At 45.5% G+C, this 23,011-nt stretch overlaps 1 protein-coding gene across 16 annotated transcripts in view; it reads right to left on the reverse strand.

The window, feature by feature from the left end:
* Nucleotides 1–360: 360 nt before the first annotated feature.
* The window catches only part of MAPK8IP3 (mitogen-activated protein kinase 8 interacting protein 3), a 47,269-nt gene continuing 24,618 nt past the window's right edge, over nt 361–23,011 (reverse strand). For 2 of the 16 annotated variants that reach the window (XM_078777612.1, XM_078777603.1), the window contains 24 exons: nt 22,221–22,232; nt 21,825–21,882; nt 21,263–21,415; nt 20,023–20,074; nt 19,769–19,899; nt 19,591–19,650; nt 19,195–19,380; nt 19,010–19,051; nt 17,722–17,851; nt 17,510–17,599; nt 17,095–17,226; nt 16,789–16,951; nt 12,574–12,777; nt 9,459–9,624; nt 8,719–8,829; nt 8,459–8,539; nt 8,242–8,309; nt 7,969–8,117; nt 7,026–7,197; nt 4,375–4,488; nt 3,783–3,821; nt 2,131–2,283; nt 1,869–2,027; nt 361–1,452 (listed from right to left, as the gene is read on the reverse strand). In XM_078777612.1, coding sequence (XP_078633738.1) covers nt 1,331–1,452; nt 1,869–2,027; nt 2,131–2,283; nt 3,783–3,821; nt 4,375–4,488; nt 7,026–7,197; nt 7,969–8,117; nt 8,242–8,309; nt 8,459–8,539; nt 8,719–8,829; nt 9,459–9,624; nt 12,574–12,777; nt 16,789–16,951; nt 17,095–17,226; nt 17,510–17,599; nt 17,722–17,851; nt 19,010–19,051; nt 19,195–19,380; nt 19,591–19,650; nt 19,769–19,899; nt 20,023–20,074; nt 21,263–21,415; nt 21,825–21,882; nt 22,221–22,232 — 2,747 coding nt within the window. In that variant the 3' untranslated portion in view covers nt 361–1,330. The remainder of the gene's footprint in view (nt 1,453–1,868; nt 2,028–2,130; nt 2,284–3,782; nt 3,822–4,374; nt 4,489–7,025; nt 7,198–7,968; nt 8,118–8,241; nt 8,310–8,458; nt 8,540–8,718; nt 8,830–9,458; nt 9,625–12,573; nt 12,778–16,788; nt 16,952–17,094; nt 17,227–17,509; nt 17,600–17,721; nt 17,852–19,009; nt 19,052–19,194; nt 19,381–19,590; nt 19,651–19,768; nt 19,900–20,022; nt 20,075–21,262; nt 21,416–21,824; nt 21,883–22,220; nt 22,233–23,011) is intronic. The other 14 variants (XM_078777615.1, XM_078777609.1, XM_078777604.1 and 11 more) reach the window with 13 other exon arrangements.

Here is a 23,011-nt window from a genome sequence, read left to right on the forward strand (position 1 = left end):
AACGGAGCATCCGGAAGAGGATTAACAATGTTCCTTGTGAGCAGTACCGGGTCACTAAGCATGGCTGGTACGCACAAATTGGCATCGTTTTGGCATTTACAGTGCTGTACGTAATGATCAACGGTAACTTAAATACTCCGAAGGCATTGAAATGAAAACTTTATGAACCATGCAGGATCATGACGAGTTACAAGTTGTATTGGAAATGGAGAGCTTTAATCTGAAGGCCCTTGCCGCTCAAGGTTTGATAGGTAATTCCATCAATATAACCTAAATAATTTGTTTGAAAAAGTTTCCATTTGTACAGCTCAAATCGTTTTTTATGTATCATTTTAAAATTCAAGAACCTTCTGCTGGAAGTATTTTGATTTGAGTTTTAATCAGATTAGATATTTACAATTCAATGTGGCTACTTTATTCACCTGTTATCCTTCAATCCATTGAGCTGCATGACAAATTCTGATGTAGATTTAAACTGCTTCAAGTTGATTACCTTGACCACCTGTGATAACATTCACACACCAAGTCAGGTTACCTGCACTTCAGAAAAGCCTCAGCTGTTTCGTCTGGGTGGGGGAGTGAAGGCAAAGACCATTTCCCAAGGAAGGGGAATAAATTAGCAGGAAGTTGACATTCTTCACATTTTAAAAGTTTCAGGAAACAAAACCATCACAAAAACACAGAATATTTGTACAAATAATACAATCGTTTTGAAGTAATTCACCACGCATCATCCGCAGGTTACCGTTAACGTGAGCAAACTAACAAACAGCATGCTTTACAGTGGAGTATGAAGTGGAGTGGTTTAAAGGGGAAATGTATACATTCAATTTGATACCCTTAAATAGTGCCAGGGATGGAAATACTGGTTTAGCATGCACAGGGGCCGGAGGGGCTGTACAGAGATTGCACTGAACAACAGTCACCGTACTCGCACACACATGTAATGTCACGACAGTGAAGTACAGGGGGTTTCGTTTTCGTCTAAAGGTACGCAGCATCAGTATGGCTGATCACCTCAGTTTGGAAAGCTGTGCGTGAGAGCATGCACTTAAAAGCAATTGGTACCAAACACCAGGTCACCGTGTGAAATCAGTAGGTTAAGATTGTACGTTAAGGCCAGTGCACAGAACCCTGACTCGTGCTAATTACCATTTCTGGGGTCGGCTTCACCGGATACACATGGCGAGTTCAGACTTAAAGGTGACGAGGTCGCATTGTGGACGAATCTTGGGTTGCTTTCACCGTGCTGAATTCTGGTTCGAGTTCAAGACGGGTAAAAGGTGTGCCGGGAGTAGATCTGAGGAAGCAGCTCCTTGAATGGATGGCTTCAGTCTTCCGAACACACGACCTGCCACACGATCAGGTGACTCCTCTCCGTTTTGCCATTTGATGCCTTCCGGCCTCGACCGGTTCCAAAACTATCGTCTGTCTCGTCATCTTCACCATCACCTGCACGCAAGCACGTGGATGGAACAAGCACATGTGCAATCAATTGTTGGTTTCATTAAGGGACTTTAAGGGATTAAACAACAACAACCACAGTTCCCGAAAAAGGCCAACCCCCGCTTGCGGGGAAAAATGGCCTCTAAAAGGGGGTTATATATATTTATTAAGGGACTAAAACTCGTGGGTGGAAAAATATGGAAGAACAGTGACGTCACAAGTGTGTTTGTTGCTGTAATCAGGAATTGAATTTTATCATTCATACAGGTTGGTTGTTGAGTAGTGTACGTTCATACGTGTTGAGCATACAACAATGTGGAGCAAATGCAGGGACCACGAATACAACCAATTCATCCCGTATCGATCTACACCTACACAGGTGAAGGGATTTGGGGGAGAGTGGGTGGCAGGTGGTTCTTTACCGATGCGAAAGTCGATGTAGCCTTCACCACCACTCATAACCAGCATGGATTTGAGGTTTGGTGGAGGCAAAGGAAGAACTTCCTTGGAAGGACTCTTGGAAGAGTTATTGCTGAAAGGCTGTGAAGCACTACGGGCAATGAGACAAGCATGGGCCGAGCCTGGGGGGGGGGGGGGGGGGGGCGAAGGAACAGATAAATTCACCATCAGCGTCACGTTCAGACTACGTATACAAAGAGATCGACGCACTTTGGTCTGAGATACCTGGCACAGCAACAAAGAACTTGACAGCATCGCGGTGTCCATGGAAGCAGAGCTGCGCTTGCAGCATGGAACAGTAGGGCACAAACTCGGGGGCGGCCGGTGCTCCCGGAGCGTCGTCGGTCGCCGGACCTTGAGGTGACACCTTGGTACGTGCTGGCGGTAGAAGAGAAGCATGTGCATCGGAGTGAAATGGTCAAAAGTGGAACAGAAGGGATTATGAAGATGCATCGTTGATGTGGTCGGTGTTTTAGGTGTTGAAGTTTGTTGGGCTCTGGTCTACCTGCTACTCGAACTGCTTTGGCAAACAGGATTTCCTTGGGTTTCCATGAAGCATGGTGACCCAGGTGGGGGACCCATATTGGTGGACAGCCATCCCTGAGCTATAGGCCAGTTATTCTTTTTGGGGGTGATCTTTCTAATCTGAAAGCTCCGATTCTGATTTACCGTGCTCTATTAGTTTTAGTATTGCCGAAGCAGTTCCTTGCTCGCCTTACACTAGGTGGTTTGCCATTGCCTTTTCAGCAGTAGTAGTTAGGGCAGGAATGTGAAATTTGTTCAGGGTGCCGAGGATAGCTCACTTACTCTTCGAGAAGGATAGTGTGGGGTCTTTAACATCCAACAACTAATGCCGGCAGACGGGATGCCCGTTTAACGTGCATACAAGGGAGGACACACACTTTGATGAATCGCCCTGCCTGCTAAACACCTGTGAAGCTAGCGACATATGTACATCTGACCTACAGGTAGTGGACAAAAAAAAAAAGGAAACGCCGCAATGTAAAGTCATTACATAGGGAGTTGGGACACAACGTACGGCCTGTATGCACCAGCATCTGGAATTCTGCAGGAAGAATGTGGCACCATTCTTCCATGAGAAAGTCAATCAACTCACACCTGTTTGATGGAGGTGGAAAATGCTGCCTCAAGGGTCAATGCTCAATTGGGTTCAGATCTGGTGACCGAGAAGGCCATGACATGGATAATATCATTGTCGTGCTCATCAAACCATTGGGCGACCACACATGGTTTGTGGATCAAACCACAGTCATTGTCATCCTCTTGCACCTACAGTAACCATAATTATGGGCAACCCTGCCAGTGCAGCATTTTAATATATGACCCTAAGCATGTTGGGATGTCATTTGCTTAATATGTGCTACAGCTGTGGAAGCCGTTGCTTGGTATCCCTCATTTACTCAGGCGTTTCCATTTTTTTTTGTCCACTACCTGTATATCTATAGGTATTGGTGACATATCTGAAAGCTATATTTGTTGATGAGTTGTATGACATGCAATTTATGAAATATAGTTGCAGAAAGCAATTCTACAGTGGATCGTGTCACTCATTTTGTCACCTCTGTGTGTGTCCACATGCCATAAGAGCAGAGTTTTGTCTAATCGTCAATGTTCGTTTTCAAGCAAAGCTGCGAAAAGTTTGGTTTTCCACACCATAGTATGTGTGAAAACATGGCGTGTGTTCACGGTGATTATCCTATGGAAGCGAGCCAGCAAAGTAACGATGGAAGCAGGTGTACCACACACAGACAATTGAAGCAAACTATTCTACTAATAAAGCGTGAATGGAGCTGGAGCAGCACGTGGGATGACAACGTACAAGATGATGTCATCAACATAATCAGATCTAAACTTACCCTGAACACCCAGCACACGACCTCCGTGCAGAACTACGGCTAGCGGGAAGGAGAGGAAGGGAGGGAGGATTTTTGTTGGGGGGGGGCGAATTAGATTTTGATGCATTTTATTTGTGGGAGAGAGAGAGAGAGACAGAGAGAAAGTCAGAGAGACAGATAGAGAGTGAGAAAGACATAGACAGAGAGAGCTACATAGAGAGAGAGAGACAGAGACAGACTGTACTTAAGAAAAATTCAGGCTGAAAAGGTTTAAAAAGCAACACCCTTCATTTGGAGAAGCTCAGGTTGTAAAATCTCACCAGGCCAAACTCAACAATGTAATGGGAGGGTAAAGGATGTAACATTTGAGGAGGAAAGTTATTATCAATCAGCAGAACGGTGTATAAGGAGGAGGGAAAGGGTGGTGTATGTTTGTGTGGTGAACACATGTATTGATAATGTGGTGTTGATAGAGAACAGGCATGATGGACCAAATGTTATTTGCATTTTTGGCAGGGGGCATGCACATACGTGAGGTGTAATTTGGGCAGTGGGGAGGGAGGAGTATCTGATGTGCATAAAGCAAGAGTTAAAGTTGATGTTGGGAACGTACTCTCAGACAGTGGGATGGAGATGACGACACCGTTTCCAGTGCCGACCCACAACCGGCTGCTAGCTATGAGCAGGGATGTGATTCGCACGAAGGAAAAGCCCAGTTTTCCGGCACCTGAAAGTCACAGCGCATCACCTTGAGCACCGGTTCTTGTGACGTCTCAAAAAAACAACCAAATGGCAGATACGTAGTACGCTCGTCTCGCCTCGCGCACTCTTTCTGCACAAAAATACCATCATTGACTGAACACTACTATTATGGCCGACACACCCGTATCATCCATACACCTTATTGTGTCACATGCATTGCCATTATCCATAGCATTAGTGATTGATTATTAGGATATTTAACGACCACTTTTGTGCACATCAAGGCTAAGTTGCGTTAATGAAGGTGAAATGTGAAAAATAAATTCAAACCATATTCCTCGTGGCTCGTCGATCAAGTGAAAGAAGTTTCGCATCAATCTTTTAAACGGTTCCGGAGAATGATTTTTTAAACGTTTTTATTTTCAATCCGATATGGCCACCAGACCACCTGACCCATGACGTCGTACATTTACTTCTTCACTCGCATCAGATTGTAGATGAAATCTATGAAGTTTTAGATTTTTCAGATAAGGATTTGGATTCAACCAATTACGACTGGAATACCACTTCACTGATGATGTCATCACCCGATATGCCCCATGCGGAGTTCATGACGTGCCATGTTTCAATTTTTTTCGTTGAGCGGTTTTCGAAAAGATATATCCTTATCCTGGTATATCCAGCCTGGTGTTGGCTTAGCGGTTAGGGTGCAGGCTTGGGATCCTAGGATCCTGCGTTCGAATCCCGGCCGATTACTAAATTAACACCAGGGGGGTTGACTCAGCCTGTCATCCTTCCGAGGTCGGCAAATTGAGTACCAGCTTGCTGGGATGATCACGGTGTGTACCCCGATTTAGAATAGGTACACCGTATCCCTGCGCATCGTAAGAGGTGATTAAGGTTTGGCGTCAGGAAGGGCATCCGGCCATAAAAACATTGCCTCAAACAGGGAACCATGATTGTCATGGGGTCCGCAAGGCCAACCCCCGCTCTAGCGGGGAAAATGGCCTTAAAACGATCATTCATTCATTCATTCATATCCAAATTTTTCCTTTTAATCCAATATGGCTGCCATACCATGTGACCTTCAATGTCAGAATTATCAATAAAATATTGTCGAAGGGGAGTCCCATGTTTGAAGTTTCGCATCGATTGGACAAGCTGTTATATACACAAAGAATTAAGTTAAGCACCCCCCCCCCGTTTTTTTACAACCTCGCACATTACAAGTTTGTTGTCGTCAAAACAGTGTAATATACCCATGATATTGCTATATTTTCTGGAGAAGTGATATTATGGTCACATAAAAACATAACAATCATGCCGTTTTCAATATTTTATTCTGAATAATTTAAGGTGAAATTTTTTGGGAATTTTAGGCATATTTTCACCTCAATTTAAGTATGGAGCTATAGGTCCATCACGGACAGTGTGGATGACGTTTATGTTTTCTAACGTACAGTCATTGTTCTGAGAAGACCTCTAGCGATCTTTGCGTCAATAACGTGTGTAGGACCCACGTGATCGGATCACTGACTCAACCCTACGTCTCATAGACCCTGTAAGCCGTCGTATGCGTTGCTGTGGCAGGTTGTTCCATTCCCGATGTAATGCACGTTCCAATTCATCCAGATTGGCTATTGGAGGGACCATCTTCGCAATTTGTCGTCCCAACATGTCCCAAACGTGCTCGAGGGGGTTCAGGTCAGGACTGTACGCAGGCCAGGGGATGGTTGTCACAGCACCTTGCTCCAGCAAGGCTCGGACGCGTCTCGCACGGTGAGGCCTGGCGTTGTCATCCATGAAGATGGGATTGACGCAAAGATCGCTAGAGGTCTTCTCAGAACAATGACTGTACGTTAGAAAACATAAACGACATCCACACTGTCCGTGATGGACCTATAGCTCCATACTTAAATTGAGGTGAAAATATGCCTAAAATTCCCAAAAAATTTCACCTTAAATTATTCAGAATAAAATATTGAAAACGGCATGATTGTTATGTTTTTATGTGACCATAATATCACTTCTCCAGAAAATATAGCAATATCATGGGTATATTACACTGTTTTGACGACAACAAACTTGTAATGTGCGAGGTTGTAAAAAAACGGGGGGGGTGCTTAACTTAATTCTTTGTGTATAGATAAATATATCGACGTGAACAGACAATCAGAGGCCTTGCAATGGTCTCGCAACCCCTTCAGAGCAAGTACTCACAAATCAATCCTTGTGGGTGGGGTTGTGAAGGGCAGTAAATGTGCCGGCTTTACGTGGCCCTTATCTTTTACACGGACTGGTGTTCCTCAAATGAGAACAATCTCAAATCACAACTAAATGGCTGCTGTTATCAGAACACCACAAGGTGGCCTTTACATATCGCTTTAAAAAGAACATGGGTAAGACAAACCCAAAATGCCTGCTGAATATCTCGCTTTGTGTCTGATTCTCCATTGATGTAATGAAGCATTATGATTGGATAATCAACCTCTGAACCCTTGACGGAAATATCCGTACTGGGATAACATATCGTAGATAAGGCAATAACAGGAAGCGCCTCACCGAGCATCTTGCTGACATACGGTTCAATATCAATGTCCTGCAGGTGCTGGAAGGTACGAGCATGGTAGAGTCGCAGAGTAGAGTCCAGTCGAATGGACACCCAAACACCATCGCCCAGCCATGCCAGCTGCCGCACTTGGCTCTCCTTGCGAGGGTGGGCGTCAAAAGACTTCTGTGTGGATGGATGGACAGATGGGACCATGGGGGAAGAGGATGTCATGAACACATCTCAGATTTCCTTTATTAGACAGCTTTAGTGAAGCCTTTTGGTTGGCAGAAAAGCTTAGAGGTTGAGCCTGGGTCTAAATCCCGACACACCTATAAAATGTTAAAACTGTTTAACAGGCTGGACGATTCATCAATGCATGTGCCATTCCTCGGATGGGACGTTACACTGGGCATCCCGTCTGCCGACAGTTGGTGAACGTTGAAGACCCCCACAGTGTCCTTCGTGAAGAGTAGGTGAGCAACCGCTGGCACCCTGAACAAATTCCAAACTATTCCCCTAACTCGGCAAACCACCCAGTATAGCCCTTGCCAAGAAACTGCTTCGGCTGCACCAACGCTCTATAACGGAGCACGGCATGTCGGAATCAATGAAGCCCTTGTATTCTTAAAATCCCGGCAAAGGAAGACACAAACATGGTTCATTTCAAGTTGGAATACCTTTCATTTTGTCCTTCACTTGCACAATTGAGCTAATGCAGCTGTAACATCCGGCTTAATGTCCTCCTTGAAGAATTACATGCTCTGAGATGCTGTGAAGACCCTTTATGTAAATTACGCTGCACGAATTAAACTGTCCATCCCCCTTTCCATCCAAAATCAACCCCCGTCCTTCCCCACTACCATCTTTCTCAAAGCGAGCAAACAGCATCATTTGTACGAATACCTGTTTTGTACATAGAATAACCGTCAAGACTTTCGCCATCATGATAGTCACCTCCACGCGCATGGTCTCGGGCTGCACCACGTGGATCTTGTTGCGATAGCCGCACCACACGCGGTCCCGCACCACGGCCATGCAGCGGATGGAGTGGTGTGGGCGGCCCAGGTCCAACAGGTGGTAATTGCTCAGGTCCCATGGTCCATCTGAGGATGGGTGAGAGGAAATAAAGAACACTTCCTCACAATGTTATCAATGGGAAAAGGAAAGAAGAAATTGGAATTACAAGACTGCTCATCAAAGGTTTTCAGTTTACATCCTTTACCTTACCTGCGGCTCGATGGAAAATCGCCAACGTCCCATCGGCAAGAGCTATCAACACCCGGCCACGTACGTGTCTACAACATCCCGTCAATGGGAACAGAATATACGAAGGGAGCGGACGAGGTTGGAGCTTACAACAACGGATGGGGAAACGGAAAAGCATCCAAAATCATTTATAAGATAAAAGTGTAAAACGAGAAAGAGCGAGTCAAACACCCCTTACACGATGCTCAGGACGGCATCTTTGAGCTTGATCGAGTGCAGACAGTGTTTCCAGCCAGAGGCGGCCAAGTGCACGTACAGACTGCATGACACGTACAAGGTAGCGACAAACTTTTGTTTCATCAGCAGAGGCCCCACTCTGACTCCATCCATTTCATGTTATGTACAAAAACTGGTGGTGGATTCAAAAAAGCAAATCCAATGGGAGACAATGGTGGGAAGAGGTGTGTTTATGGGCCATGTGATTCTTTAATGCCTTACCAGCCGTTCTGAGCTCCCAGCCACATTGTCGGCTCTGCACTGCTGGCCTCCAATTCCGAGGCACTATGTCCCGATGAGCCACCTGGAGAAGTACCTGGATGATTTGGCTCCCTACCAGGTAAAAACAAGCAAGCACACAGAAGGTTTGAAGTGAGCATATTACCAATGAAGGAAGCTTCCAACGCTTACGGGCATTGTACAGTTAACTCGTGTGCTTAATCAAGGTAATGGTGCAGGGGAGCCTGAGAAGATGAATGAACGAATGTCTCACTGGGGTCCAATCCCGACCCAGCTATAAACTGCCATCCCGGTGATTTGCAGGCAGGGCGATTCATCAATGTGTGTGTCGTCCCTCGGATGGACGTTAAATGGGCATCCCGTCTGCCAGCATTCGTTGGTGGATGTTAAAGATCCTATGGCGTCTTTCATGAAGAGCAGGTGAGCTATCATCGGCACCAGCGCCAAATTACAAATTTCTGCTATAACCAAAGGGCATTTTACAACAGCGGCACAGCTTGCCCCTCAGAGAGCTGCACACGAATGAAGAAGCAAAATAGCAATCCAAGAAAAGGTTCCAATGAACTGTACTTTCATGTTTCCCACAGTACGGCATTCAAGACAACTATGGTAGGGGGTACAGTATGTTAAATAAAATAAATCAACAGTATTCATTCATACTCCGACGTCGTTCAAAGGCCAACAGAACCTCGAGACACAAGTGTGACCTTCAGATCTCGTACCCTGGAGAGCCCTCGGTGCTGCCATCTGGCGTCCCTTGCTGTTCAGTGAAGACGTGTTCCGTACACGGTCCGGTCCTGGTAAGACTTCCAGCCGCAGGTGCTACCTCCGGTTCCCCGTCTGCACCCTCCGTTGCCTCCGTCGCTTCTTCCGTCACCAGGGCTGTTGCTGGCACATCCCATCATGTTACGAGTTTTATAGTGATATAAATTTGTGTTTGCTACACTAAGTGATTGGGATGTATGCGGGATTGCATAGGAGATGAGGGTGGATGCGAAATTGGTTACATAACTATAAATTGTAGGGCCAGCGATTAATTTTTTATCTTAATGACCATTTCAGTCAAACCTTTTCTGTGCTTTGTATTCTAATGTGAGAAAAGAGACGAAGTGGCGTTTCAAGCGCGAGGCCTTCACGTTTTACGAACACAAAAGTTCCGAGTTCAAGGTTGCGTGGTGACATACTTTAAATGGGGGGAAAAAATAAAATCGCACCCTGTTGTCTTGGTTAGAAGAAATAAAAGGCCGTTCGTTGTGGGGAGGATTCCAAGATGTTTCAGGCTGATTTGTAAAACAAAAATGTTCCCTGAATTACCTACTTGATGGAGACGTTACGTAGGAATGGTAGGATAGCGAGTCGAGGGAAATATAACTATTTCTTCCATCTTTACCTTGGAAGAAAGTCAAAGTTCAGAAAACGTCTTAATTAAGCTCTTCTTTGATCTTCTCTAAAATTTTACGATCAAGTATTTTAAAATCATGTATTTTAATAAATAACTAAATATCATAAAATCATAAATAGTTACATTTTGGGGGTTGCAATGAAATACCTTAGGCCAGGTAGGATTGTATCGGGTAGTATGCTCTGAATGGCGCGAAGAAGAAAAAACCCTGTAACTAAGTAGGGCCGGATGTCGCACAAGTGTATATATGTCTCCATGCGAGGGGTGGATCTATGCTAATTAGGTAGGGTATAAGGGTAGATTCCCTGTGTGTAGTTACCTCTGTGGTTTTCCCTTCGTTCCTTATGATACTTGCAACACCAGCCATGCGATCAGCGCCGACAATTAAATAACATAACGCCCGACATTCTACCACCAATGCCACCCAACCGAGTCATTTCAAGGGGCGTGAAGAAGGCCGTGAGGCCCCGCCCACAGAAAAACGATTGGTCAGGATGACCATAGAGCGATGTGATGGCACGACACGATTGGAGCGTGTGTGACGTCATCATAGAACATTCCAGCACAAGGAACAAAAAGGTAGAGCACCGCCATTTTCCCTCTCGGTTCGTGGCTTTCCTTGCAAGCAGTCGCATTTACTCTCTTGCGCTGGGTTTGATTGCGGGCGGACGAACATTTACTCTCTTCTGTCCTGGCTTTCGTTACGAGCGGACGCATCCTTCTCTTTCCTCTCCTTGGTGTTGGCCCGTGACAGCTGCGTTTCGTGCCGTGTGCACCTGAGAGGTTCAGGGTGGTCGGGGCTCGGTGCAGCCTCGCGAGAAGGACGTGGGAGGAGCTCGGGCCTGTTCGCTTCGCGTCGGTGGCAGGCGGTGAACGCGACCATGCCGGCGCGTGTTTTCCCACGCAGGGACGCGGGACCTTTGACGAGACCGGAGCTGAGTCCCAGCTAACATTACACACATTTTTACTTTTGTTATTTTATCATCCCCTTGTGTGTAAATGTGTCTGATTGGAGGATCCTCAATATAGGAATTTTAGTTTTACCGCACATTCTTTGTTATCCTGGAATTACTTTCATTAAATCATTACTTGTTACATTTTACATTCCTTGTCTTGTCTTGTCCGTTTATTTGTTTGTGGTTCGGAAAGCCAGCGTCGCATCCGGCCGTACAGGTAAGCTCTCGCTGACCTCCAATACCCCCCGCGCGTGTCACTACCACCATAGTTGAGTATACGCCTCGGAGTTAAAGCTCGGTTGGCCATCCGTCACTCTGCTGTGTTCACTACAGGGTCAACACGACAATATCATGTATTTTAAAAGTTATTGAACAATAAAGATCTCAAATCTATGTACACTGCTCGCCGCTACTGGGCTATCGTGAGAGTGGGATTTCATGAGAATGTGACGTCACAGCTCCAGTACAGAATGCACGACGCCGGAGTGTCAATGAGAGGAAAATGTAGTAAAAGCCTTTTCCAGATCCCAAATGTGGAAAAATATCCAGAGAAGAGAGTTAGCAAAGAAGTGGCTTCACAATACAGGAACTGGTCACACTGTTGACAATTTTTTTGGGGAATCCACAGAATAGTTTGTGAAGATCTATTCGGATACGACGTGAAAATGAAGACATTGGTAGAAGAAGCGGATTGTGTATCCAATCATTTTTCAACATAAAGCTCCGAAAATTGATGAGCGGAAACAAGGGCTGATAAACATGACATAAAAAAGAGCAACCAAAACACCCGGGTTCACCATGTGCTAGACTCCAGGAACTAGAGTTACACAAGAACAGCCTTTTTCGTTCAATTTATCGTATAGTCCGTCCCAGTCCTGGCAACGCAGCGTTCCCGTGCTGCACGTAGTCCTTCGCAATGTCAGCATTCAGACCTGTCCAATTCTTACCTGCCCACGTACTCGACACCGTCACTTTGTTCCTCTGAAGTTGATCCACTTTGAATATTATTTCACTTTGTTTGAAAGAGTACGTTTCTTCTCCGGCAGAAGAATCCATTGCTATTGCGAGGTGTGTTCCTATGTGACGGCTCAGTAATGATCTATGGGCACTGGGAAGCAATTTCCACAATCGTTTCCGCCGGTGCATGGCGTTACGCCGTATCTATCAGAAACGGAGCTTTTCGTCCAAATTTCAGTTTGACTCAGCGCATTGCCGAAAATCTTTTGTGCGCGTTTGGATAAAATGTATTTAAATATCCGATTAAGTCAGTATTTATTGCTGGGCTTAATTGCGCGTAAACCTTCACAGGAAGTATTCTGTTATAGAGTGGCCCAAAAGTTTAACGTCGTGGAGGCAAAAGGAAACCGTGGAGTATGTCACACTGCAGAGTTTAATTATGTCCCCTTCCAGCATGTGAGTTGGAATGTTAACTTTAAAAGTTGGAATGCTCGAGCGTTCATCAAACCCGCAGCGTCATACCAGCATCACTGTCAGCACTTGGAGTCTCTCCATAGGAAGGACTCTCGGTCTGCAGGCCTTTACACTGCACGGGTGCACAGCCGACCAGCGTTATACCGCCGAGCACCCCGTCGTCCGGACTGCCACCAACAGACCCCTCGCAGACACCAGGAGAACCAGGAAGAGGCATCACCTCACCGATGGGGAAATCAGAATCCTGTGCAGCTGCAGTTTCATTGAAAATGTTATTTTTCCAAGAATATATTTATCCGAATCCACAAGCTGATATTTCCCCATGAAACCATTTAAAACTAGAACGGCACTCTTCGATGTTGCGAAGTCGACCGATATGCCTCCGCCCACATTATGACATAATTATACATACTTGTACCGGTACCAAGTTTCATTTAAATTCCTTCAGCTGTTCTCAGGTATCACAGTTTTACCTGACATGACCTCTGAGCTTTGATGCTGAAATATAATCAGTTCATCTTTGCATCGTAATATATACTTATTATACCAAATTTGGTCAACATCCCATCACTGGTTCACAAGTTAGCTCAGAAACAAATTTTTACCTAATGGGAACTTTGACCATTAACCTCGTGGCCCCAAAATCGAATCAATTCATCTTTACATCATTATACATACCTGTTGGAATGTTCTAGCGTTAATCAAACCTGCAGCGTCATATATACAGTGCCTATAGAAAGTCTACACCCCCTTTCAAAAATTTTACCTTTTGTTTCCTTGTAACCTGGATTTTAAATTGCATTAAATCAGACTTTTTTCATCTTTATTTACACATCGTACCCCACAACTTCCAAGTGAAAAAAAAATTCTACAAATTTCCGAAAATTAATAAAAAATACAAAACTAGATTATCTTGGTTGGATAAGTGTCCACACCTGACTTAATACTTGGTGGAAGCATCTTTGACAGCAATTACAGCTGTGAGTCTGTTGGGATAGGTCTCTACCAACTTTGCACACCTTGATTGGGCAATATTTGCCCATTCTTCTGTACAAAACTTTTCAAGCTCAGTCAAGTTCCATGCAGAGCGTTGATGGACAGCAATGTACAAGCTCATGCCACAGATTTTCGATTGGATTTAGGTCGGGGCTGTGACTGGGCCACTCAAGAACATTTATCTTTTTGTTCCTCAGCCACTCCAGTGTAGCTTTGGCTGTGTCCTTCGGGTCGTTGTCATGCTGAAAGGTGAACTTCTGTCCCAATTTCAGCTTTCTTGCAGAGGGCAGCAGGTTTTCTTGGATATTTCTGCAGTTTGCTCCATCCATTTTCCCTTCTATCCTGACAAGTGCCTCAGTCCCTGCTGATGAGAAACATCCCCATAACATGATGCTGCCATCACCATGCTTCACAGTAGGGACGGTGTTCTTTGGGTGATGTGCTGTGTTGGGTTTGCGCCAAACGTAACATTTTGCATTTAGGCCAAAAAGTTCCATCTTGGTTTCATCAGACAACAAAACTTTTTGCCACATGGCTTCAGAATCTCCGGAGTGGTTTTTTTGCATACCTCAAATGGGACTCAAGGTGGGCTTTTTAAGTAATGTCTTACTTCTTGCCACCCTGACATACAGGCCAGACTTGTGGAGTGCTTGGGATATTGTTGTCACATGCACACAGTGACCAGTCTTTGCCATAAAAGCATGTAGCTCTTTCAAAGTTGCCATTGGCCTCTTGGTGGCCTCTCTGATCAGTGATCAGTGATCAGTCTACTCTTTGCTTGGTCATCCAGTTTGGAGGGACGGCCTGATCCAGGCAGGGTCTTGGTGGTACCACACGCCTTCCACTTCTTAATGATTGTCTTGACTCTGCTCCAAGGGATATTCAACGCCTTTGAAATATTTTTATACCCATCCCCTGATCTATGCCTTTACACAACTTTATCCAAGAGGTCTGTTGAAAGGTCCTTGGTGCTCATGGTTGTGTCTTTGCTGTGAAATGCACTACCCAGCAGGGGAAACCTTCAGGAACAGATGATTTTACTCTGAAATAATCAAAATCACTACAATTTAACACAAGTGGAGGTCAATTAACTTGGTACGTGATTGGTCACACCTGGACTAATTGTCCCCCGTCGCACAGCGTAGCGAAAGGGGGACTATGGCTTTCTCCTCCGTCCGTGTGTCCGTCCATCCGTTCGTCCGTGTGTGTCTGCGTGCGTGTTTGCGTGCGTGCGTGCGTAAGCGAAGGACCGCATTCAAATTTGGTGTGTGGGTGCAACCCACGTCAAAATCCAAGATGGCCGCCACCATGTATGTCTGATGCCATGTATGTCTGAACCTTGTGAGATGAATATCTTGAAAAATAAGCGAAGTACCAACTTCTAATCTGGTGTGGGTGTATCTCGGCATAAGGAAGAACGCTATTGAAAATTGGGTCGCCACGTCAAAATACAAGATGGCCACCACCATATATATGTCTGAATGTTGTGAGCGAAATATCGCAAAAAATAAGCGAAGTACCAACTTCTAATCTGGCGTGTGGGTGTATCTAGGCACAAGGAAGGCCGCTGTTTAAAATTGGGTCGCCATGTCAAAATCCAAGATGGCCACCGCCATGTATGTCTGAACCTTGTGAGATGAATATCTTGAAAAATAAGCGAAGTACCAACTTCTAATCTGGTGTTTGGGTGTATCTAGGCACAAGCAAGAAGGCTGTTTAAAATTGGGTCGCCACGTCAAAATCCAAGATGGCCACCGCCATGTATGTCTGGACCTTGTGAGAAGAATATCTTCAAAAATAAGCGAAGTACCAACTTCTAATTTGGTGTGTGGGTGTATCTCGGCATAAGGAAGAACGCTATTGAAAATTGGGTCGCCACGTCAATATCCAAGATGGCCGCCACCATATATATGTCTGAACTTTGTGAGTGAAATATCTTGAAAAATAAGCAAAGTACCAACTTCTAATCTGGTGTTTGGGTGTATCTAGGCACAAGGAAGAACGCTATTGAAAATTGGGTCGCCACGTCAAAATCCAAGATGGCCGCCGCCATGTATGTCTGAACCTTGTGAGCGGAATATCTTGAAAAATAAGCAAAGTACCAACTTCTAATCTGGTGTGTGGGTGTATCTAGGCATAAGGAAGAACGCCATTGAAAATTGGGTCGCCACGTCAAAATCCAAGATGGCCACCTCCATGTATGTCTGAACCTTGTGAGCGAAATATCATATAGCATGTTTTCTGCGTCTTCCACTTTGTCAACTCACATCACTTCACCGACGGGGGACCTAGGCGTAACGCTTGTTTACAATTGCTATTACAATAGTCCGGCAGCTAAGCTAAATATAGCATAACAATTGTGCATTTTGTGAGGAAAGCACCAAATTTGGCACACTAGTAGACTATCATATTATGAAAAGATCTGGATATTGGGCCATCTCAGATTCAGAGATTTGATTTTTGCAAGATTTGCAGATTTGCAAGCTGAGATTGCAACGCCAGGGACGGCCGACTCCTTCCTGCGAGCTGCCCACGTCACCCGCACAAGAAGAGCTCATCAAATCACTGCAGCGGCACTGCACATCCTGCAACACCATGCGTTTGAACGCCACTGTATGACATATGCTGATGATGCAGAAGACCTGCCTGAGTTCGAAGACTGGTGTCACCAGAGAGGAGAAGACATTCCCAACTTTCAGTACTGGGCAACTGTGCTGGAACTAGAGATGTTGGTACTGGTCTACGTGCGTTCTCTGCGGCAGGCTTCATTCACGATGTACCTCGATGCCCTGACGGAACTGGTCCCATGGTTCCATGCCTTAGACCACACACACTATGCCAGGTGGGTCCCTGTTCACCTGAGGGACATGGTTGCACTCCCAATGAAGCACCCAGATGTAGCCAGAGAATTCAGGGCTGGCAACTTCACTGTACAGAAGACGAAGAAGGTGTTCTCTTCGATCCCAATTGAATCGAAATCTTGCAAAAATCAAATCTCTGAATCTGAGATGGCCCAATATCCAGATCTTTTCATAATATGATAGTCTACTAGTGTGCCAAATTTGGTGCTTTCCTCACAAAATGCACAATTGTTATGCTAAGTTGCCCCACTACAAGGGGGAAGGGGGGAGGGGTGGGCGGGCATTTATCCAACCAAGATATTCCAGTTTTATATCTTTAATAAATTTTCTGAAATTTGTAGAATTTGTTTTTCACTTGTATGTTGCGGGTTACGATGTGAATTTGGGGGGGGGGGGGGGGTCGTACCGGGTACGCTGGAAATGCACAGGATGTGCGAGTTGCAGACAACGAACTGGTCTATGATGTGAGCTGGACGGTTGGCATCGATGATAAGCACCTTACTGGTGCTCTGGGTACTTGTACAGATCCACACAAGGCTGCGGCTCTGATCATCCTCAAACTTGCCTTCCTGAGGTTCCAAGAAAGAAAATCAGGAGAGAAGGCAGCGCAATGGTCTGACATGTATTCACCTTCCTTTGTACCTTAAAATTTGGTTACAAACTCAAAAACTATCAACAGGTAATGCACAGAAATATGGAGAACATTTGATACCATAGATTGTGAAGCGGAGACTTCCATGCTATCGCTTCCACTGTCTTTGGACACTGAACCAGAACGGCTGCCCCTCCGATGTTGAACGGTTCCTTTGCTCCCAGCCAAATTCACACCAGCAGCACACCACAGCTGCATGGAACATGTAGGGCAATCAGAGAGGGGGAGGGGGCAACGCCAAACCAATGGTTTCGGACTACCGTGGACATCTTAAATGCACCTTTATCTCATACTAATCAATGCAAAGCACGTGATTGGAAAGGTGGACATTATCGAAAAACCAACAGTGAGTCATTGAAGTGGAGATACAGGAAGCAGCAAAATGGAAAGAAGAAGATGAACGGAACTTCTATTTTCATGAGAAGCATTAAACATTTCTAAATTGCAGAAATTGTTCCGAGTCAGGCTTGCAAACCTTCATGGCAGGGTCCTTTTCCACCAGCGGGCGGCTGTAAACGGGTATGGCCACGTTTACCCACTTGGGCTCTTCATGCGTAGGACTCTGCTGGACGACAGCATTCCATCATTCCCGAGGCACCCGAGTGATTCCGAAGGACGAAAATCCCTTTATTTTATTTGACATAAATTCAACAAAGGCCATTACAATGCAGTGAACAGAAGAGACACCTGCTTCTGCTTGGGTGGAAGACTCCAGCCAAAGGCCTGCAGGCGTCCGTCCTGCTGCTGGGCCTGTACACGGGCTTGTCGATGCTGCTCTCGGAGCTGCTCCCTTCGGACTAATGCTGCACCCTCGCTCCTGTGCACAACAGGGGTTGGGGGGGAGAGGAAGAAGCATTTAAATACATGGTGAAGAGGAAATGAGTACATTTAAGGAGAGGAGAAAAACATTGTAGACTTCTCCTCTCATAAGCAATACGTCGCTAGTGGTAGCATCGACGTTAGAGCGTGCGGTTGTGCTGCTTATGCTGTGCCCCTTGTAGGCCAAAGCAGGAATTTATGCAATTTGGCCAGGTTACCGATGATGCGTCTCCTCTTCATTGAAAGACTGTGGGATCGTTCATGTCCATCGGATAATCCTAACAATGCTGAGGTCAGGCCTAACGTCCACCCGAGGGACGACGCACTTTGTGATGTAACATTCTGCCTGTGAAGCATCAATGCGCAAGTCGGGTTAGAATCAAACTAACATGGGGGGTGCTGAAAGTTCACTCCATCTTGCCAGGACAACATTATGATGAGGAAAGAAAAACGATGAGGGCTGCAGGGGAAGCGCATATTAGGTTAGGAGGAAAGGGTAAAGAACAGAGACCGATTTTAATATATATATATATATATATAACTAATCTAGTTCTGTTACTCTACTACACGAAGGTAGATTCAGTGCTGCCAAAGCAGCCTCATGGCAAGGATTACACTGGGTAGTTTGCCGTTGCCTTCCCAGTGGAAGTAAGGGCAGGAATTTGGAACTTGTTCATGGTGCCAACGATAGCTCGACTACTCTTTGTGAAGGACACCGTGGGGCCTTTAATTCTGGCAAAAGGGACGCCCAGTTTAACGTCTATCCGCACACACCGATGCCTCCCCCTGCTTGTCATTCACCAGGGTGGCAGTTTACAGTTGGGCCGAGATTCCAACCCAGACTAGCGTATATACCTCTAGAGCTTCGGCTATCCTACCAGCATATACTATATATGTATGAAGAAGAGCAGCAAGGAAAGACAGGCAAGCGTTGGGATTGCAAGAAGGATTAAATGGTAAAACTAATGATGTGTGGTAAGTGCCCAGACAGGGAGAAGGTCACGGTGATCACATAAGCTTAAAGATATAGAGGAAAGCTGAAACAGAACATAGTAGTGAACTAAAAAGGAAACACCCAGACCGAGAAGCTCCCAGCATGGTTAAAGGGTTAAGGCCTCGCCAAGCACTTGTGAAATAAAAATAGCACCAAGCATACTCTTTGGTTTGCACTGCACCATCTTCTTCAGAAGAGTCTTTTCTACAAAAAGAAGAAATACATAAAAAGCATGTTCGAGTTGACACAACAGAAGAGATCAATAACCTTCTGCCATTTTGTGTAGGCAACACGTTGATAGCCCTTCCGTCATTCGTCCTCCCATACCTGCCTCACCACGTGCTTACGTTTCGTGCATGAAATCGAGTGTACGTGCTCGATCACTGGGTAGCTGGGACAGCGTTGCACTGCGGCGCGTTCCTACGGTTTCGGCCGTAACCTCACTGCCCGTCGGTGCACTGTACTTGATGCTCACCGCGTGGTGAGGTTTCTTCGGCTGGGGAGCCGACGACGAGCTGAACAAGCGGCTGAAGCTGAGGAGGAAAGAGAAGTGGAATTCGGTAGTCTTCAAGATAAATATCGATTAAACTAAAAGAAGAAACATTGGTGTGGTTATGTAAAAAGGTGCAAAGGATTGGGGGGCAGTAGAGGGGTGAGGGGGTGGGGGAAGGAAAAAGACATCTCTTTGGCAATATTGAGAAATGACCCATCATAGTCAAACCCTGAAGCCCTCACACACGTACAACTGCCAGATGGAAGACTTGTTCTTCTTTTCCACCAACGACGGGTGCTCTCGAGAAGCCCTGCAGCGCAGTCAGAGCAATGAAAACACTCGTCAAACCCTTCGATTCGCACACAATGGACGGTATCAATCACAAAAACAGGCGACCAGGTAGAAAAGCTCAAGAGTGGACATTTCACCGAATCATCTCGGTCCAGCGGACAGCTTCCTGGAGCTCCATCAGGCGCTCCTTATACTGGTTCCTTTCCATGAGCACGCGGGCCATCTCAACACGTGTAAACCGCTTTCGCTGAGCCATCGGCACGTCGCCCTGCGGCAAAGCGGAAGTCAAGGTGCATGGGTGAGGAATGACCAATGAAAATGGAAAGTAGAATGAAGTGCGAGAATGTGTGATTGCGGAGTGCGAGAATGCTTATCAGCCGTGTTGTCTTACATCTGGTTCTTCCTTTAAGTCTTTATTACAATGACCACCGTCATTCTTGACCCTGAAATACACGTCCATTGATGATGTTAAACCTACCGTCGCCTCAATAGAAACCCACACCAGAGAAGGCAAACTTTTTTTTTTTAGCCGCGTCGCAGACGCTGGTCATGGAGTGCCCTCTGCTGTTGTTGTTGTTGTTCTTCTTCTTGTTCTTGCAGAGAAGACAAAACCTCAAAGCTCCACCCATTTTGGGAGGCTTCATATAAACAAATATCCACCATTTTATTAACTCGCATAGCTTTGAGGCCTGTTTTGTAGGCCCGTGGTGTCTTCCTCTCTCACACAGTTTTATTTCAAATCAAATTCGATATATCATTTCATTTTTCACAGTCGCTAACATAGTTTTAGACTCAGTTGAAAAAAAACGGGAAGAAAATCCGATGAAAGTTGCCCTTTATAGAACGAAATGAATTCTCAAAGGCCTGTAACTTCAAGTCCATTGAGATTTTTTTTTTTTTAAATCGCGGCATGGTCAGTCATACACCGCCCGTAATAACAGACGGGAAAATGCCGAGATATATTAAAAATTCGTCCATTTAATGACAATCGTCACGATGAAATATTTAATTTATACGTCGTCACAATAATGTGGAGAGAGGAGCATAGCTTCGTTCACGTGTCGCCACATACGGGAAATTGCCGAGATTTTTTTTTTTTAAATCGCGGCATGGTCAGTCATACACCGCCTGAAATAACAGACGGGAAAACGCCGAGATATATTAAAAATTCGTCCATTTGATGACAATCGTCACGATGAAATATTTAATTTATACGTCGTCACAATAATGTGGAGAGAGGAGCATAGCTTCGTTCACGTGTCGCCACACACGGGAAATTGCCGAGATTTTTTTTTTTTAAATCGCGGCATGGTCAGTCATACACCGCCTGAAATAACAGACGGGAAAATGCCGAGATATATTTAAAATTCGTCGCCACACACGGGAAATTGCCGAGATATATTTTCACTTTGCACAAAAATAACATCAAGTAATCGAATCAATAGGAATGTCCTGTGCCTATAACATCGACGTTATAGGCACAGCTGCACCTAGGCATTGTGTAACATCGACGTGGCTTTTGTTTTAATTAAAACTTTTTGTACTTGTTTTTAATTAACCGACCAGAATTCCTACCACAATAGAGGGTTGGAATCACCACCAAATCCAACAACAACCATGCATGTCCTGACCTCTTAAGTTCCTCTTCCAATTCGTGAAGCCGCGTCTCTAGCCGGGTCTTCATCTGCCTCGTCTGCTCAAACTCCCCTCGCAGCACCTCCTGCTCGCTGGACATCTCATCAAGACGCGCAATCAGGTCATTCTTCACCACGTTCAGGGCATTCCTAAAAAACAACAAAACACATCTCATCTGGCTCACGACCCGGCACAAGCGATGTCCGAATCACCATGAGAGCCACAAATTCGGCTTCCTTCACCACATAACCACGGCGATGAAGAATGTGCAACCACTAATGATGCATATCTATGTGAAAGTTGCACCATTATGGAGTTCTTTCCATGACAATCGTAGAAAGCCAAGCTATGCCTCGCACATACAAATTGATGTACTTTGCAATATAGCAATCATATGCAAACTGGACGTCACCAAGTGTGGCACCCTCGGTACGGTGTACTACAACCCGCGAGCGTTTGGAGCAACGTGCAGGTGGAAACATCACATGGTGCTATCCTGCATTGTTATGTTCTCCGACCAGTGTATGGAATCTAAACCATCAGTGCAAATGTTCTCACTTTGTCTCCAGCAACTGAGTGTTCTCCAGGATAAGATTCTCCACTTCGCGACCCATACCTGGAAAAACAAAAACAAAACACCTGCACCGTCTGAATTACCAACTGTAGATATTGCAGACAGAAAAGTTGGGCCTCGTGCTTTGTTGACTTAGATCAAGTCCTCCCTCAACCCACAGCACCCCCACCTTCCCCTACACGAAGCGCAACAAAGATTCTTTCTACTCACCGTAGAAATGATCTGGGGCTAACATCCACAACCGCAGCACAAGCGAAAAGGATGGGACAAAGACAAAGCGTTAGCGCTGGAGACCACAGAAAATGCAAGCTGCAGCATTGTGTGCAACAAACAACAACAATCATGCCAGGCAGACAATACAAAACGTGCTTTTTACACACCTGAAAACTCTCCTTTGTCGGGAGGATGAAAGCACAAGGAAGAAAACAGGGAAGTGTCGTCAAAGCGATAATGTTTCCATATTTAGTAACTTTGAATCAGAACATGAGGTTAAATCAAGACAAAGTAATTCGTCATTCCGATCTCTTCGCTCCTCACCATAAAGCACGTCTACCCAGCATGCCCACCCGCCCCCTGCCCCAGGCACCCTTATTGATCTCAACAGAACAAATAAACAGAACAGTCTGGCAAATCCTCCGATCTACTTTCTTAACAATCTTCTTCAAGAAGTTCAGTCACTCAAACTTTTGGGCCTCTCTATCAGCCATGATCTTTCTTGGGCAAACCACACTTCACCGTTGGCCTCCAAAGACAGTCGCCGTCTGGGCATCCTCCATCATAAAAAATCCTTTCTTGGCACACCTGAACTCTTATCCACCAACAAGGCCTTAGGCCACAGCTTGATGGAGTAACTGCTCCCCTGCCTCACATCTTGCTCAGCTCGATTCCATGGAAACCAAGGCCTTCAAGATCATTGGAATCTCCCGCAATGAAGCTGAGTCTATGGACCTATCACTTTCACATCGCAAACAGGTCGGTTGTCTATATTATACCGCCTCCATTGTGGTCTTGTATTCTCGGCCCTTTCCGTGCTCGGTTCCCCCCACCTCCAGGTTTTGCAGGGCACACGCCGTCCGTGACCCTCTTCTGGTGAAACTACCTAAATCCAGCATCTCCACTCATTTGTTCCCCTTTTTCCTCAACTGTGGAACCAAGTTACACATTATCTACA

The sequence above is a fragment of the Myxine glutinosa genome, chromosome 5, assembly GCF_964187855.1.
Source record: "Myxine glutinosa chromosome 5, kmMyxGlut1.1, whole genome shotgun sequence".
Taxonomy (NCBI): Eukaryota; Metazoa; Chordata; class Myxini; order Myxiniformes; family Myxinidae; genus Myxine; species Myxine glutinosa.